This window comes from Halichoeres trimaculatus, unplaced genomic scaffold, assembly GCF_033239565.1.
Source record: "Halichoeres trimaculatus isolate MK-OKI-2021-1 unplaced genomic scaffold, fHalTri1.1 fHalTri1_scaffold_20, whole genome shotgun sequence".
Lineage (NCBI taxonomy): Eukaryota > Metazoa > Chordata > Actinopteri > Labriformes > Labridae > Halichoeres > Halichoeres trimaculatus.
The window spans coordinates 2,963,514-2,978,056 of NW_027437198.1; the positions used below are offsets into that span (position 1 = coordinate 2,963,514).

The 14,543-nt window shown below is 42.8% G+C and overlaps 1 protein-coding gene across 2 annotated transcripts; it reads right to left on the reverse strand.

Moving 5' to 3' along the window:
* Positions 1 to 648: 648 nt before the first annotated feature.
* wipi2 (WD repeat domain, phosphoinositide interacting 2) lies at positions 649 to 13,896 on the reverse strand. 2 transcript variants are annotated; one of them, XM_074696607.1, is made up of 12 exons: positions 13,647 to 13,896; positions 12,763 to 12,845; positions 10,491 to 10,657; positions 9,728 to 9,824; positions 9,425 to 9,522; positions 9,100 to 9,192; positions 8,938 to 9,008; positions 8,402 to 8,515; positions 8,020 to 8,184; positions 6,318 to 6,425; positions 6,146 to 6,243; positions 649 to 928 (listed from the first exon to the last, which is right to left on the reverse strand). In XM_074696607.1, the coding sequence occupies exons 1-12, from the start codon at positions 13,718 to 13,720 to the stop codon at positions 816 to 818; spliced, it is 1,281 nt and encodes a 426-aa protein (XP_074552708.1). In that variant the 5' UTR covers positions 13,721 to 13,896; the 3' UTR covers positions 649 to 815. The 2 variants fall into 2 exon arrangements, with proteins under 2 accessions (XP_074552708.1, XP_074552706.1); XM_074696605.1 differs by having other exon boundaries at positions 10,491 to 10,660; positions 13,647 to 13,895.
* Between the last annotated feature and the right edge of the window lie 647 nt (positions 13,897 to 14,543).

Here is a 14,543-nt window from a genome sequence, read left to right on the forward strand (position 1 = left end):
CCAGTAATATCGGTTTAAAATGGACCAATGGCTGCAGGCTGGGCCAAGCAGGGGGCGGGGCCACTGAGCCTTGCTTTGAATGAGGTAAAGAGAGGACAGGTGGAGGCTGAGTGTTTGCTTATGTACAGCCACAACACACACACACACACACACACACACACACACACAAACAGACACACAAACACACACTTTAATCTGCAAACATGTCTGCCTCATGCCAAACACTTCATTCCTGAAGAGGAGTAAATTAAGCAAGATGACACGCAACACACAGTGCATGAGTTTGTGTGTGCGTGTGAGAGAGAGAGCTGGGAGGTCAGAAAAGATGCTAAAACACCCTCAGTTAAGATCCAAAAGCTGAAAAAGGTTTTATTGAGCCAGCGCAGAAAGCTCATCCGCTCAGAGAGCCTGACAGCGGGCAGCCAGGCACTTACACAACCATTTTTATTTTACACAGTGCTGCGTCAGTGTGTGTGTGTGTCTGTGTACGTGTGTGCGCGTGTGTGTATGTCTGTCTGTCTGTCTGAGGGGGAGACAGCTACATTGTTTTGATCAGATGTCCATCACACACACTCACAGATACTTGTTTAGCAGTTGGCACATGTACATGCAAAGCGTGGGTGGGCCGTTGCTGAGGGAGAGTGATGGACGTGTGTGAACAGGCAAAAGGTACAGACAGACTCACAGATGGTCTCATGAACACACCCAGCACTAAAACAGTCTCTGCCTCCAGACCCAGCCCCGCCCCCTCCTGTCTCATGTTCATAGCAGCACAAGAGGAGCCCTCTGATTGGTGGGTACAGCCGTCAGTTACGTCAGTCGGTTTCAAGGATGAGTGGGGGATGTTCGTTCTCCTCGTCTAAGCGCAGGTCGTTAAGGTCATCTTCAAGCCCTGCCCCTCCAACAGCGCCCTGTTCTTCGCAGTAACCTAGGTGACAAGAGTCAATGAATGAATCTCTGGAACAAACATCTTTAAAGAAGCTTCTTTAAAAAGGTCAGATTTGGAATTTCCTTTTAGATCAGAAACCTCATTACAACCTTCAAGTCAAGACCTTTCAAAATAAAGCTCTCTGAAACAAGAGATACCTTTCAAAATAATGCTCCCTGTAATAAAATATACCCTTTAAAATTAAGCTCCCTGGAAGAAGAGATATGCTTAAAGATGAAGCCCGATGAAACAAAGATTCAGTTAAAAAAAAAAATCCCTAAAATAACCAATATCCCTCAAAATAAAGCTCCCTAAAATAATAAATACTCTCAAAATAAAGCTCCCTGATAGAAGAGATATCATTCAAAATAAAGCTCTCTGAAACACGAGACACCCTTTAAACAAAGCTCTTTGTAAACAAGAGATACCTGCAAAAATATTGCTCCCTTAGAAAAAGATATTCTCCAAATTGAAGCTTACTGAAATGACAGATACGATTCAAAACAAAGCTTCCTTAAAGGGCATATTGCAGGTTAAATTCTTTTTGAGTTAACACCTAACATGGTCTGATAAAGGCAGTAGATTATGTCAATCACTGATTTTGTACGATATTCAACAGAAAAAGGCACAAATTTAGAGGAGGAAGTGGCTGTTTTCAGTATAGCTGTTTAATAGCCCTTTTTTCAGCATCGCGTCATTTGACTTAACAAAAGGGACTCCTTTACCCGCTTTGAGCTAATGTGAATAACAGGATGTCATGAGTGAGATCGGCATTTCGGGTCGTGTTTACTGTGTTTCTTCCTCAGTATTATTGAATTTGACCATCTTTTGAGATGAATCAGATGTGTTTGGATGGATGGATGCAGAAATATTAGCTTAACAGGACATTGAGTCCACTTTTTCGAACTCGGTGAGTTAGCTTTCGCGCTCAGGTTCGTTTTTGTGAAGCTGACAAGATGGGACTTTATTGCTGCATCAGTCTCAAAAATACACAGTCGTCCGTGGTGCCTGTTTCTCGACAGGAAGATTGATGTGATGGAGTCTATTTTGTAAAGTCTATGGATGGAGTTCAGGATGGGATCCCGGACCCGGGTGAGACAGACGCAGCTACTTTCCCGTCAGACAACTCCAGCTTCACCAGGAGTAGCAGCAGTCCCAAGCCCGCCTCCCGGTGACAGACGTAAACAAGCAGTGTGTCTCAAATCACATACTTCTATACCGTGTACTCAAAATTTTCAAATTGAGTGTACTAAGCATACAACATACTCACTGGCTTAGTGCGCAAATTTTGAGGGTGTAATGCTGTCTCAAATGGCATACTGCAGAGCGCCGTACTTATCGGAAATGACGACATGATGTCGACCTCTTCTTCTTCTACGTCTAATTGTGACCGGCTTCCAGCACATTTCCGCCAAATACTCTCACTATTTGCCCGCAAATTTTAAAAACCTTTTCAGTAGTATATTAAACACAGCTAATAACGCAATCAAAATATCAAGATCTCACCATCTTTCATCGTAATTACAATGAATTTCAATTGCGCTTTGCTACGCCGTAATCAGCGCCAAAAACATCTCCTCCTCCTCCTACTGGCTGAAGATGTCCTGGTATGTATTGTTTATTTGTATTTTTTACCGTGCTGAGCAAACGGCCACAGCTCTCTTCCGCCATTGCTGCCAGAGGAGGAAATGAGTGCGTTGAGTGTCCACAGCTGCATACTCAAGATCCGGGCCGATTTGAGTACATCGGGTACTTTTGCATACTAATTTTTCACATACTATGCATACTGTTTTTTATTTTGACGCAGTATACTCAAAATTTTGAGGTTTTGAGAATGGAAGTATGCGATTTGGGACACACTATTGCCAGGGATTCAGCCTGAGATTCAACCTGACAGAAACGTGAGCTGAGCACCGTAGCTAAGTCTTGGTTTTCTGACTCTGTATCAGTTGATAGACATCTGATAGAGCTCTCTGTCTTTCTCCCTATGGGCTTTATCATGACAGCTCAAAGCACGTAGCTGTACCATAAGCTCTTACACTTTCTACTTATTTTTTAAGTCAGTGTATCTGATTTCAAGCTTTAGATACACTGATGTGAACACGGCATTAGGCAACATATCACTAGCTAACAGCGCTCACTCACCAGGACACCTGCTCCGTTCTCCTCTGGTTCTCCTCACACCACAACTCCACTGCTCTCCTACGGCCGTTATTCCTTCTCACCCTGCCCTGTTCCCTCTCTCCATCTTTCCTAACAGGCTCATAATTTTAGCCCTGAGGACCATCATATGGATAGGAATTGAGATTATCTTCCTCTTCATTGACAGGAGTGACAGTCAGATCCATGTTTCTTAATGTTAAACAGAAGCAGAAGCAGCGGGACTCCTGTGACATCACGTTCAAATGCCGGTTTTTAATGCAGAAATACAAAGACACATACTAAAACGTCTCTAGGAGACCCTGTGGTTTATTACTTGAGGAGCTTCTTTCAGGTTATTGTTTTTCAGTTATTTTCCTATCAATTTCTTAACAGTTGTCTTTAACCTGCAGTATGCCCTTTAAACAATACAAATCCTAAAAAATCAAGCTCTCTGAAACAAGAAACTCTCTCAAAAATAAAGCTCCCTGAATCAAGTAATGCCCTCCAAAATAGAGCTTCCTGAAACAAGACATTCTCTCAAAACCAAAACTCCCTGTAAAAGCACATACCCTTCAATATAAAACTGAACAGTCACAAGATGTCACCAAAATCACACTGTCCCTTCAAAATCTTTCAGAAAATGATGCAAGTGTATCAAATCTTGGAGTAGAGTCGAAGAATCGTAGAGTGGTGGCTTTTTTTTCTAAAGAGCAACATTTCCTCCTGGCTCCCAGAGAAAACACTTGCTGCTGCTCCAGTAACATACACTGGGATAAAACTGGACTCTCAGCTTCTCAGTGATTTGGTTTTACCATGGCAAATCTCTTGTGTCTCTGTGACTGATCTGACTGTCTTACCCTTTTTTGTGACTTCATCAGATGCTTTTATAAAATTATCTGCAGGCACACCTGTAAGTCTTTCATTTCCACTGCCTCGGCGTTATGTAACATTATTAAAATCAAGACAATGCTCTTAGTTGTACATAAGGGAATAGTTGTGACACTTCAAAGATGTCTTACAACCCACCCATCCCCTGTAAGTTAGCTAGCAGTATTAGCATAGTGGATTGAAAAGATTTGTAAGAATTGTAAGAACCTACAATTGTTTCTGATATAAGTCAATGGTTTTATCTGGAATAGAATAATTACCAAATAAAGAAAAGTCTATGTCACAAAATGTACTTCCTTTTTACCTCAAACACATTTTTTTCCTCAACAGATTCTACATGAACATATTTCCAGCCCTGACAATCATCATGTGTGAAAAGGGTGAAGTAGGTAAACATTAAAATGACCATAAGACTCCTATCTTCTCCCTAACTGGTGGATTGGTGGTGTTACAACGCTCCCTATGAAACAACCATACTCCGCCTACCTTTCAAAATAAAGCTCGCTGAACCAAAAGAAACCCTCGAAAAAAAAAAAGCTCCCTGAAAAAAAAAATATCCTTCACAATGAAGCCCCGTTAAACAAGAGATACTCTTCAACATGAATCTCCCTGAAACAAGGGAAACCCTTTGAAATGTAGCTCCCCTACGACAAATAAAACCCTGGAACAAGATAGCCTTCAAAACAAAGCTCCATGAAATAAGTGATGCCCTCCGAAATCAAGCTCCCTGAAACAAGAGATACCCTTTAAAACAGGGGTCACTGACCGAGGGCTATTGTAGAGTATTTTCACGGAGCCTCTTGACTTAAGAGGAATCCAAACTCAAACTAGACTCTACTGTAGGCTGCCTCAGTGGCCTGACTCCCTCGTGTGCTAACCCACAGGATTGTGAAAGCAGACCGAAACAAAGACCGCCGGCCCAAGGGAATCACATTATCTGATGAAGGCACCTGTTATATGTAATCTAGACAAATGTTGGGGCATTAGGTAGTTTCCAAGAAGCTGTGTGCCAGGTGACTCAGATAGATGTGACTTAGATAAGCATGACTCAGACAGGCCCTGGAAGCTCGGTGTTTTCCACTGTACACCTAATGACACCTAATGAGGCTACTGAAATGAGCTATTTATTATGAGTTCATTGATATTAGATCACCAGCATGAGGTATTGTGTAACTGCTTGTGTGAACATACAGTCTGGCATATGTTTCATTTGTGTAAACTTTCTGTATCCTAAAAGCTTGATCATTAAATGAACAGAGGCCTGATTAGGCCTAATTTTTATTAAAAGAACTATGACACTGAGACACCATTAAAATTGAAAGTAGAAGACCCGGGAGTTTTGAGAACTCTAGGACACCAATATAATCTGTAGTATGTGGAAAGGATGAGGGGTGGAGCCCACGTTTGATGAGATCACCATTAAAAACCAAACGACCAGTATTGCTAGAATTGGAAAGGGGGCATAGGGCCGCCCCCTAAGAAAAGGGTATATAAGAAGCTGTACTCCTTTGTCCCAACAGTCTGGCTTCAAATGAACCCATGCTCACAACCTTTGTTCAACTTTTTGCTGAATAAAGACTTTTTGGATGCATTTTTGAAAGCTCTTTCTCTTGACCTTGGACTTTTATTGGCCCTGAAAAAATAGAGACGTCAGATAGCCTCAACCATTATTTAGGACACAACACTATCTCACGGCAAATGAGTGTCACAAAGGGCTACTTGTCTGATAAAAACCTGAACAAAATTGCATCACATTTTAATAACATTTATCATTGTAGGAGTGGTAATTCTATGTGAAGAGACTGCTTACAAGTAAATGTTAATTATTTATTATTATAATTATTAATGTTATTAAAATTAAGCTCCCTAAAACTAAAGGTAGTCTTTAAAACATAGCTCCTTGAAACAAAAGGTAGTCTCCAAAATATAGCTCCCTGAACAAGACATACTCTCACAAAATAAGCTCCTTGAAACAAGAGATAATCTTTAAAAAAAAAAAGCTTTAAACAAGACATACCCTTAAAAAATAAAGCTCCCTGAAATAAGAGATACCCTTAAAAAATAAAGCTCCCTTAAACAAGAGAAACTCTTAAAAATAAAACTCTCTGTAACAAGATTTACCCTCCAAAATAAGGCTACTGGGAGAGCATATAGGGACAAACAGGTGAGGTAGGACTTGTAGAATACCTTTTGCAACCGCAGCATTGTAGGTCTGGGCCACAAGGGAGCGGTCATGTGACCCCTGTTCAAGGATCTCATTAGGTGGCTCAGCACTTCCGTCTAACCTAAGAGCAGAAACAGCAGATCGGTCAGTAGAGTGAGTCCCCCTCAGCGCTGAGGCTGTGCAGGTGTGTGTTACCTGTGCTGCTTCATGAGTGTACACTCCCCTCCCTCCTGGGGATCCAGGTTGTACAGGTACAGGTAACCATCTGCTGCTGCCACCAGCAACCGGGGAATCTTTTGGATCCTGAAACAACAGAGATGAATCTGAGATTAACATTGAAAAAAAAACATTTAACCCTGAAGGTTCTATAAACAGGAGACCCAGTGTGCAGCCAGTGGGTTCTGCTGGATCAACAAGGCTCCATTTAAAGGTAATGTGTAAATAAATTAAATTAAAGAGGACATATCATGCTTGTTTCTCCTTTTCACTATGCCAGACTAGGATGCCTGTAAAGCATTTCTGCCCTCAGTACAAGTCATTTAGTTCCTTCATTGCCCCACAATAGCGTTCTAAATATCCTCAGTTTAGGCCATTCTGAAGATCTCGTTGAAACGCTCCGTTTCGAGAATGACCTCCAGTAACCTCGCAACATCACAGCCCTTTGTGCTCTGATTGGTCAGTTCTATCAGAGGGGCAGAGGGGGTAAAGCTAGGGGGCCGTTTTTGCAGCATGGCACTTTTTACAAAATCGCCACATTGAATGGAGCAGACCGAGCGAGTTTGCTGTTTGCCAAAACTTCACCGTAAAGCATAGCACTAATAAAATGGCAGAGTGTAGGATACGTCCTTTTGTATTGGACCCCGAGTCAGACCCGGACGGTTCTGCAGCTCAGGAGGAAGAAAATCCACCTCGACACAGATCATCTCAGGACGCTTCAGTGTGGTGAGTCAAACCGGTACTGTAACATGTATAGTTTATACGTGGGAATATAGGCAGACTTCACCAATAAACTATTTCTATAACAGGGCTCCATCCTGCTCCTTCACTTTTCTCTGTCTGTTTTATCCATCGTGCTGAAAGTGTAGTCTAAAGATCGCCTCTACCGTCAGTTTGTCACTATGTTATTACCGCTGCATTATTGTGGTCCAGGTTCACAGTGCATGTCAGAACAAGCATGACAATATCACAGTCTCACAAGTATTACGACGTCTGCTAAAACTACAGGGTTTTAACTGCTAATTCACCATGTAAAGCTGAGCAGAGTCCCTGCATCCAGCACTCAGTCAAGTTAGCCAGAGCTGCATTTATACTCGGCTCTTGGTGGGTGTATCCCTCGGTGGGGGTTGTGTGACTAACTGACATCACAGAGGAGGAGCTGCTTTATCAGATTACTCCAATAAAAAGAAAGGATCCTCGTGTCGTCACGAAGGTCAAAATCTCGCGGCCAAATGGCAATGACCTATTTTCAGAGGCATCAAATCTCGTTCTAGGATATCAGAAAAAATACAATATCTCTTTTTTTTGAAAATTCAGGGGGTGAAAGGTCTTGTTTTCAAATTTATTATATTATATGAAAGTATTAAATCAGGCATCAGCATATGTCCCCTTTAAAGATTTTCAGGCTAAAATCAAAATCATGTTTCTGATCCCACAGTGACTGAATTTACTGATGTATGATTTCCTGTCCACTGCAGGCCTGTAGTATTTTTTTCTAACCTGTGTGTGTGCGTGTGTGAAGCTTCAACTCATCAAAAGTGAACATCACTTCACACAGTTTTGTACCATAGCTGTGCTGACATAAGAACCATCGTCAGCCTCTCACCTGCTCTCAAGTCAAATGTTTGAGTTAGTGGAGAGACAAAAGTAAGAGATTCAAAACTCATGTGTGTGCACTCACACAGCTAAGGCGCAGATGTTCTTATGTCCACAGAAGGGCAGGCGGACTGTGGCGAAGGCTCGTCCTTGTGTGAACATCTCTGTAACCTGAGACGGCAGGTAGGTGGTGGACGCCATCAGGACCTTTCCCAGGTAGCCTCCCCATGTTGTTGGTTCCTCTGCTGGCCTGCACAAGCACACACACACACAGACACACAGACACACAGACACACAGACACACAGACACACAGACACACAGACACACACACACACACACACACACACACACACACACACACACACACACACACACACACACACACACACACACACACACACAGCGTGTTTAAGTGGAATAAAAGACAGAGCTTCTTTGTGACACCAGAGGACAGAGGGGTACCCACACATATTTCTCCTTCTGGGTCTCTAACTTGAAGATGTGGACCGTCTCTGTGTTGCTAGAGGCCGACAGATACAGGCCCTCCATGCTGAACGCCAAAGAGCAGATGCTGACACACCTGTGGTGAGAAACATAGTGGCTCAGACACTGGCACAGGTCTCACCACCTGGGTTACACTCAAAACAACAACGACAACGATGATGATGATGATGTTTGAGGTTCTGTCTCTGTATCTGTCTGGTGAATCTTTTCACTGCCTGAGAGGAAAGAAAAGATTAGCCTTGTTCTGTGTTAGGGGGAGAGGGGGAGAGAGGGGAACACTGGGACTGTTTCAGGGCTGGTTCTCAGTAGGTTACTCTTCTTCCCCCAACAATGGCGTTGTTGGATTGAAGAATAACACTTTGACCTCATCAGCATTTCATCAGTCTTTGCTTTTCTCTCAGGCTGCAGGCGGTACTGACCTATCCTCACACACATTTTAAAAATACTTCTCATGTTGAAAAAAAGCCAAGCTGTAGTCCAAGAACCATCACGGTCTACCTCTTGACTCCTCTCCGAAACTCAAAGAGCTTCTGTCCCTCTGGAATGGAGAAGACACGGATGACGGTGCCCTGGGAGGAAGTGAGACACACAGAAGAGAGCTAAGGAGAAGGCACATCAACAGGAACACGCTTACAAAAAAAGAGCACCCAGCTCCTCTACCTTCTCCGAAGCTGTGGCCAGTTTGGTTCCACTGGCATCAAAAGCCAGAGCTGCTAATGGGCTGTCATGGGCTGGAATCATGTTGGCAGCTCGCTGGGGAACAAGCACAGACACGAGTTAGAGAGGAAGCGCTCCACAGAGCTGTAGCTAATGAAAAGAAATACTGGCTGTCAAACAAGGACAGTCACACACAACAACGGAGAGAGTGAGCGTTCACATCACGCCTTCAAACCAGGATCACTTCTTCTCAGTGTTTGACAGCAGGGAGACGCTGGGGTTAGGATTATAAAGGCTTCACCAGGGAAAGGCAGAGAGCTGTGATTACCAGGTTAACGGTGTCAAACACCTGGACCTCTCCTATCGTGGTGCTGCCAGGGTAGGCCAGGTAACAGTTGTCATTGCTGATAGAAAGAGCGCACAGTCCTGAAAAGCATGAGCAGAGATTCAGAGTGAATGAGAGTCGTGTGTTTCTCTGAGAATTATAACTGAAAGACTGAGGTACAGAATGAGACTGTCCACAGATCCCTGCAGGAACATTGACTGTGAGCTAACAGCAAGGACAGAAAGCAACCCTGTCATATCCAGCTCATCCACCATCAACACACGACACCTGAGAGATCACTCTCACCTGAAGGGTTGGGTGGAGTTTCTCTGATGGTGTGCAGAACTTTCATGTCTCGGATGTTGTGAATATAAAGGGACTCCTCCAGGCACACGATCAGTCTCTGACAAAACATCCAGACACAGCCAGGTCAAACACTTCTTTTAGGCTCCCTGATCAAGTCCAGACATCTGCACCTCTGTATGTGATCCTCTCTGATATCTATCCTCTGACGGGGCCCTGGCCTTGGGGCTGGTGCTAGCTAAGAGATGTTTTAACTTGTGAAGTGTTTATTTTTTCTTGATAGTTAGTGACAGGTCACTAACAGGACTCAGACAGGTCACTAACAGGACTCAGACAGGTTACTGCAGGTCTCTGACAGGCTTCAGTTTCCTAAACAGAAGCAGGCAAAACAGAAAAAACAGGTGACACTTGTGCTGGTGTGAGGAAGAGGAGGAGGAGGATAAACTTTCTGCTGAGGGTAGATTGAGGGAATAAATCCACTCCACTGATAACTACAGCCTCTTTACACTGGATTACATTTGTTCAAACAGGAGTTAAGAGTATCACATTGAGAGGTGGGATCTTCCCATCAGAAATGTGCTTAAAAATGAAATGAAAAAATAAATAAATAAATAAATAAATAGAGAAAATGAAATGTTATAATTATTATCTGACTCTAGAACTCCGACCCTGATGTTTACTGGTTTGTGGGCCTACTATGGTATGGCTGATGTATGACACATACACTTTGCATTGTCATGACAGAAAGTGCATGGACTTCAGATACCTGTCGGTTCAGTTTGACAGCCAGGATGGTGTTGGAGTAGGAATAGTTGCAGATCTCTGTTCCTTTCTTGAAGTGACAGACTTTAAGCTTCCTCGGGGCCTTAAGGCTGACGATGGCAACCAGGCTGCTGGAGAACAGACGCTCCACGATGCACACATCCTCTGTGTCTGCTGCAGCGTGCACACACAGACACAGACACAGACACAGACACACACACACACACAGACACACACACACAGACACACACACACAGACACACACACACAGACGTCATAATGTTTCTTTCAGATGCCGGGGGGGATACTACATTTATCATAGTCAGGTTGCTTAGGTCAATATGTAGGATGAGGACGGAGATTTGTAAAAACTATACATGTTCAGAAACCTTTTGACATAACAAATCAGAAAACCAATGTTGCCATTTTTTCTGAGATCGTTACGGCAGCCATTTTGGATCTTAAATTATGGTCTCTTTCAAAAACAAGTTTCTCCATATCTTGTCTCCTATATGACCTAAATTCATGGTTTCAATGGTTAAATCTACATTTTGGGGGGCAAGGAATCCAGTGGAATTGACCTTCCTTCTATTGAGGCATGTATGGTTGTGTATTTTGCATCTTTACATGATAAAAGGGTATTTTATGGTCATTTGGATATGTATGTCGTCCAAACAATGTAATATTTCACTAACACTCTTCATCATATCTTACAAAAGACAACTCTTAAAAGCCAACCTGCCCATTCATCAACTTTGAGGGTCCTTTAATCAAGAACTTAAAGGGGGGTGCTCTTACCATCGCATACCATCATGAGTGATCATCAGACACTATGACAAAATATGGACAAATGTTGTCTACTGTAGGTCTACTACACATAAGTAGAGCAACATACCTGGATCTGAGACACAGCCTGGCTCACTGTGGACTTATTTATCCCTGCTAAGTACACAGCTACTCCCTATTAAATATAATTGACACGTAATATTGAATAAGAAATTATTTTACTCCTTCTGAAAATATAATTTACCTTGTTGACCAGTTGACACAATGCAATTGCTAACTAGACTTACCTTGGCCATGCCATGTAGGCCAAGCATCAACATTACACTGATAAAGCAACATACCTGGATTCATCCGAGATGTATTGGCACCATTTGTTTTGTTCACAGCCAAAAATGTAGAAGCCAGTAGAATCTTGCATTAGGGTAACATAAGAGTTGAGCTACAGTAAAATCAACATTCAATTAGGACATAAGGTATTGTCATGATGACCTGATTGCTTCATTATGCCAATTATATGCAACACTGTGTGATGTTATTATGGGAAGCAAAGAACTGATATAACAGCCTTTTGTTGATTGGTCTCTTTCTTGTTGATTTTTTGTGATTGGTGCTCTTGTTATTGGTGTCTAAATGAATGTTCTATTCTGTATTAATCATAAGCTGTGAAGTTTAAGTAGAGAGATCACATTTTTTCTATCACACTACCACACCTCTATTCTCTTTCCTTTACATCAATGTAAGTGTCAAAACTGTTACTACATGCATCCGATTTTTTTTTGCTCACAGTTTTTTAAGGTATCATATCAAGTGAACTGAAAATATATGCCTCTATAGGGACCTTTTTATTTTTTGGGGGGAACCATTCTACAAAATGCAAGAAAAAAAAAAGCCAGGCATGTTTTAATCAAAACAGCCAGCTATTTTATGGTGTAAAACACTCTAAGACATTATCAAAATGCAAACTACCCTCCATACATGTCTTATTTACAGTGTAGTCAACTCCATTGGATTCCCCAAAAATGTAGATTCAATCATTGAAATCATGAATTTAGGTCATATAGGAGACAAGATATAGAGAAACTCGTTTTTGAAAGAAGCCATTTTTAAAGCTCCAAGATGGCTGCTACATTGATCTCAGGAAAAATGGCAACATTGGTTTTCTGATTTGTTACATTATAAGGTTTCCAAAAATGTATAGTTTTACAAATCTCCACCTACATCCTGGCTGAACTTAGTGACCCTGACTATCAACCTTTTCTAGTTTCGCACTTTGAAAGCCAAGAAAACTGGCACCAAACACCGCTCTGACTGTTTTTATACATAAAATTGAAGGATAATTTTTCCAGGCTCTTCACCTAAGCTTTGTAGAACACCGAGTTCATCAAACCCTAAGCAATGGCATTGTGACTGCAGCAGTAACAGTATGTAGAGGTATCTGAACAAGGTTTGTGTTCAGGTCAAAGGAAGCATAGTGCTGCATGGATACTTACTACATTCATAGATCTGCTCCAGTTTGTCCACAGAGGACAGAGAGAAGAACTTATATCCTGATTTTGTGCCAACAGCCAATGACCTGTGAGAAGAACAAAAACAGCAGCATTCAACAGTCATTACATCAGCAATATCTGACGCGTGCGTGCGTGCGCGCGCGCACACACACACACACACACACACACACACACACACACACACACACACACACACACACACAAACACACACACACACACACACACACACACACACTCCTTGTTACATCTCCAAAGTCTGGGCAGGACTCTGTGGACCATAGGTCTGGTGGCTCTGGTTTGTTCTGGGAATGTGATTTCCGGTGTGAGGATACACACTTCATCTGCTGCTGAGTATGATCAACAACACGAACTTCACTGACCCAGTTTCAGATGTCAGCAACACTAAAAGCCCCAAGCTGTCCGAAAATATCAACCACCAGAGCCCAGCGCGCCAGACTTCATTTGTCCCATGATGGCCTGAGGGCCCCTTAGAAACAAGCTGCCAGCGGACCTTCGTGTTGTTATTGAAGTTAGCCCCGACAGGACTGCTTCATGTTAGCCATACAGCTAATGCTAATCTCATGTCAGCTAGCGCTGTTTATGTGAATCTGTTGCTTCTGTGGGTTTAATGAAACCCCACTGGCTGACTGACTGACATCCGTCATCACTGTCTAAAATCAGATCCAGGTGATTTAACAAAGACACCTGTCACCACCCCCGACTAGCCTCATGTCAGCCAGCTAGCATTGACTAGCTTGACACTGCAGGCCCCCGCTCCCCGGACTCTCTCCTCGGCCCAGTACTGCGTACGTCCCCGCTCCCTGGACTCTCTCCCCGGCCCAGCTGAGCGCAGGCTCGGCCTTACGTGTTGTCCTGGTTAAAGTTGGCAAAGAGGAGCTGGCTCCCGCCGGCATCCCCGCTGAGACTGGCCAGGTTCATGGGCTCGGCACCATGGGCTGGTAATGCTCCGGTGGAAACAGCGGCTGTCGGGCTGAGGTGGCTGATGTGGGGTCGGTGTGAACGTAGATTACGGAGCCATTGCTTCCTCGGGCCTCAGAAGGATTGTTGTTGTTCATGGGGGCTGCTGTCCCCCCTTCTACGCATGCTCCAAGCACACAGCATGTGATACGTTTAAAGAACAAGGATGGTTTTGGAAAGAGCAGAACGTCGTGCTTTGCTTTTCAGTTTATTCTGTATCATAAACAAACCGATCAAAAGAAAAAACACACGTTTACATGAAGTGGAAAGAAAAATGCAAATCAACCGTTACACCCTAAGCTGACTTTATCCTGACATATTTCTAGAAATCTTCTAATACTGGTCACTGTCTGATGATTTAAGCTCCATGACATCAGTGAGCCTGTACTTTAGTCATGTTGAAAGCTTTTCTCTAATGTGATCACAATTTTATCAGTTATAATTGTAAGATGAAACATTAACTGTCTAAATAATCTTTGCTAAATAATATTTGCACTGATGTCTCGAGATAATGTTAAATGTCTAATATTAATTTCATTTCCATTTCCTGTTTAATATTCCATTGGAGAGAACCCATAGCCTGCATAATTAATGGACGTAGTCTCCTTGACCTCACCTATCTGTTCTGAAACAGATTTTTAAAGTAAAACAGCTGGCATGGCCAAATTGGAAGTGGGATGAGCTTTGTCTCCACACAAACTTTATTTTGTCTGCAATTGGGTCCTCCTCTTTTTGTTTCTGGGATTTTCCTGACAAGATCCCCTGTTCAGACCTTTGTTGTTCC

Bases quoted from the DNA above. Each gene is read 5' to 3' on its own strand.
- wipi2 (XM_074696605.1), bottom strand. From the start codon at position 13,720: ATGAACCTGGCCAGTCTCAGCGGGGATGCCGGCGGGAGCCAGCTCCTC. The intron at 9,825-10,490 runs GTATCTGAAGTC...ATGTTTTGTCAG, and splicing joins CTGTCAAACTGAACCGACAG to AGACTGATCGTGTGCCTGGA. The intron at 929-6,145 runs GTATTCTACAAG...CTTGTCACCTAG, and splicing joins CAATGCTGCGGTTGCAAAAG to GTTACTGCGAAGAACAGGGC.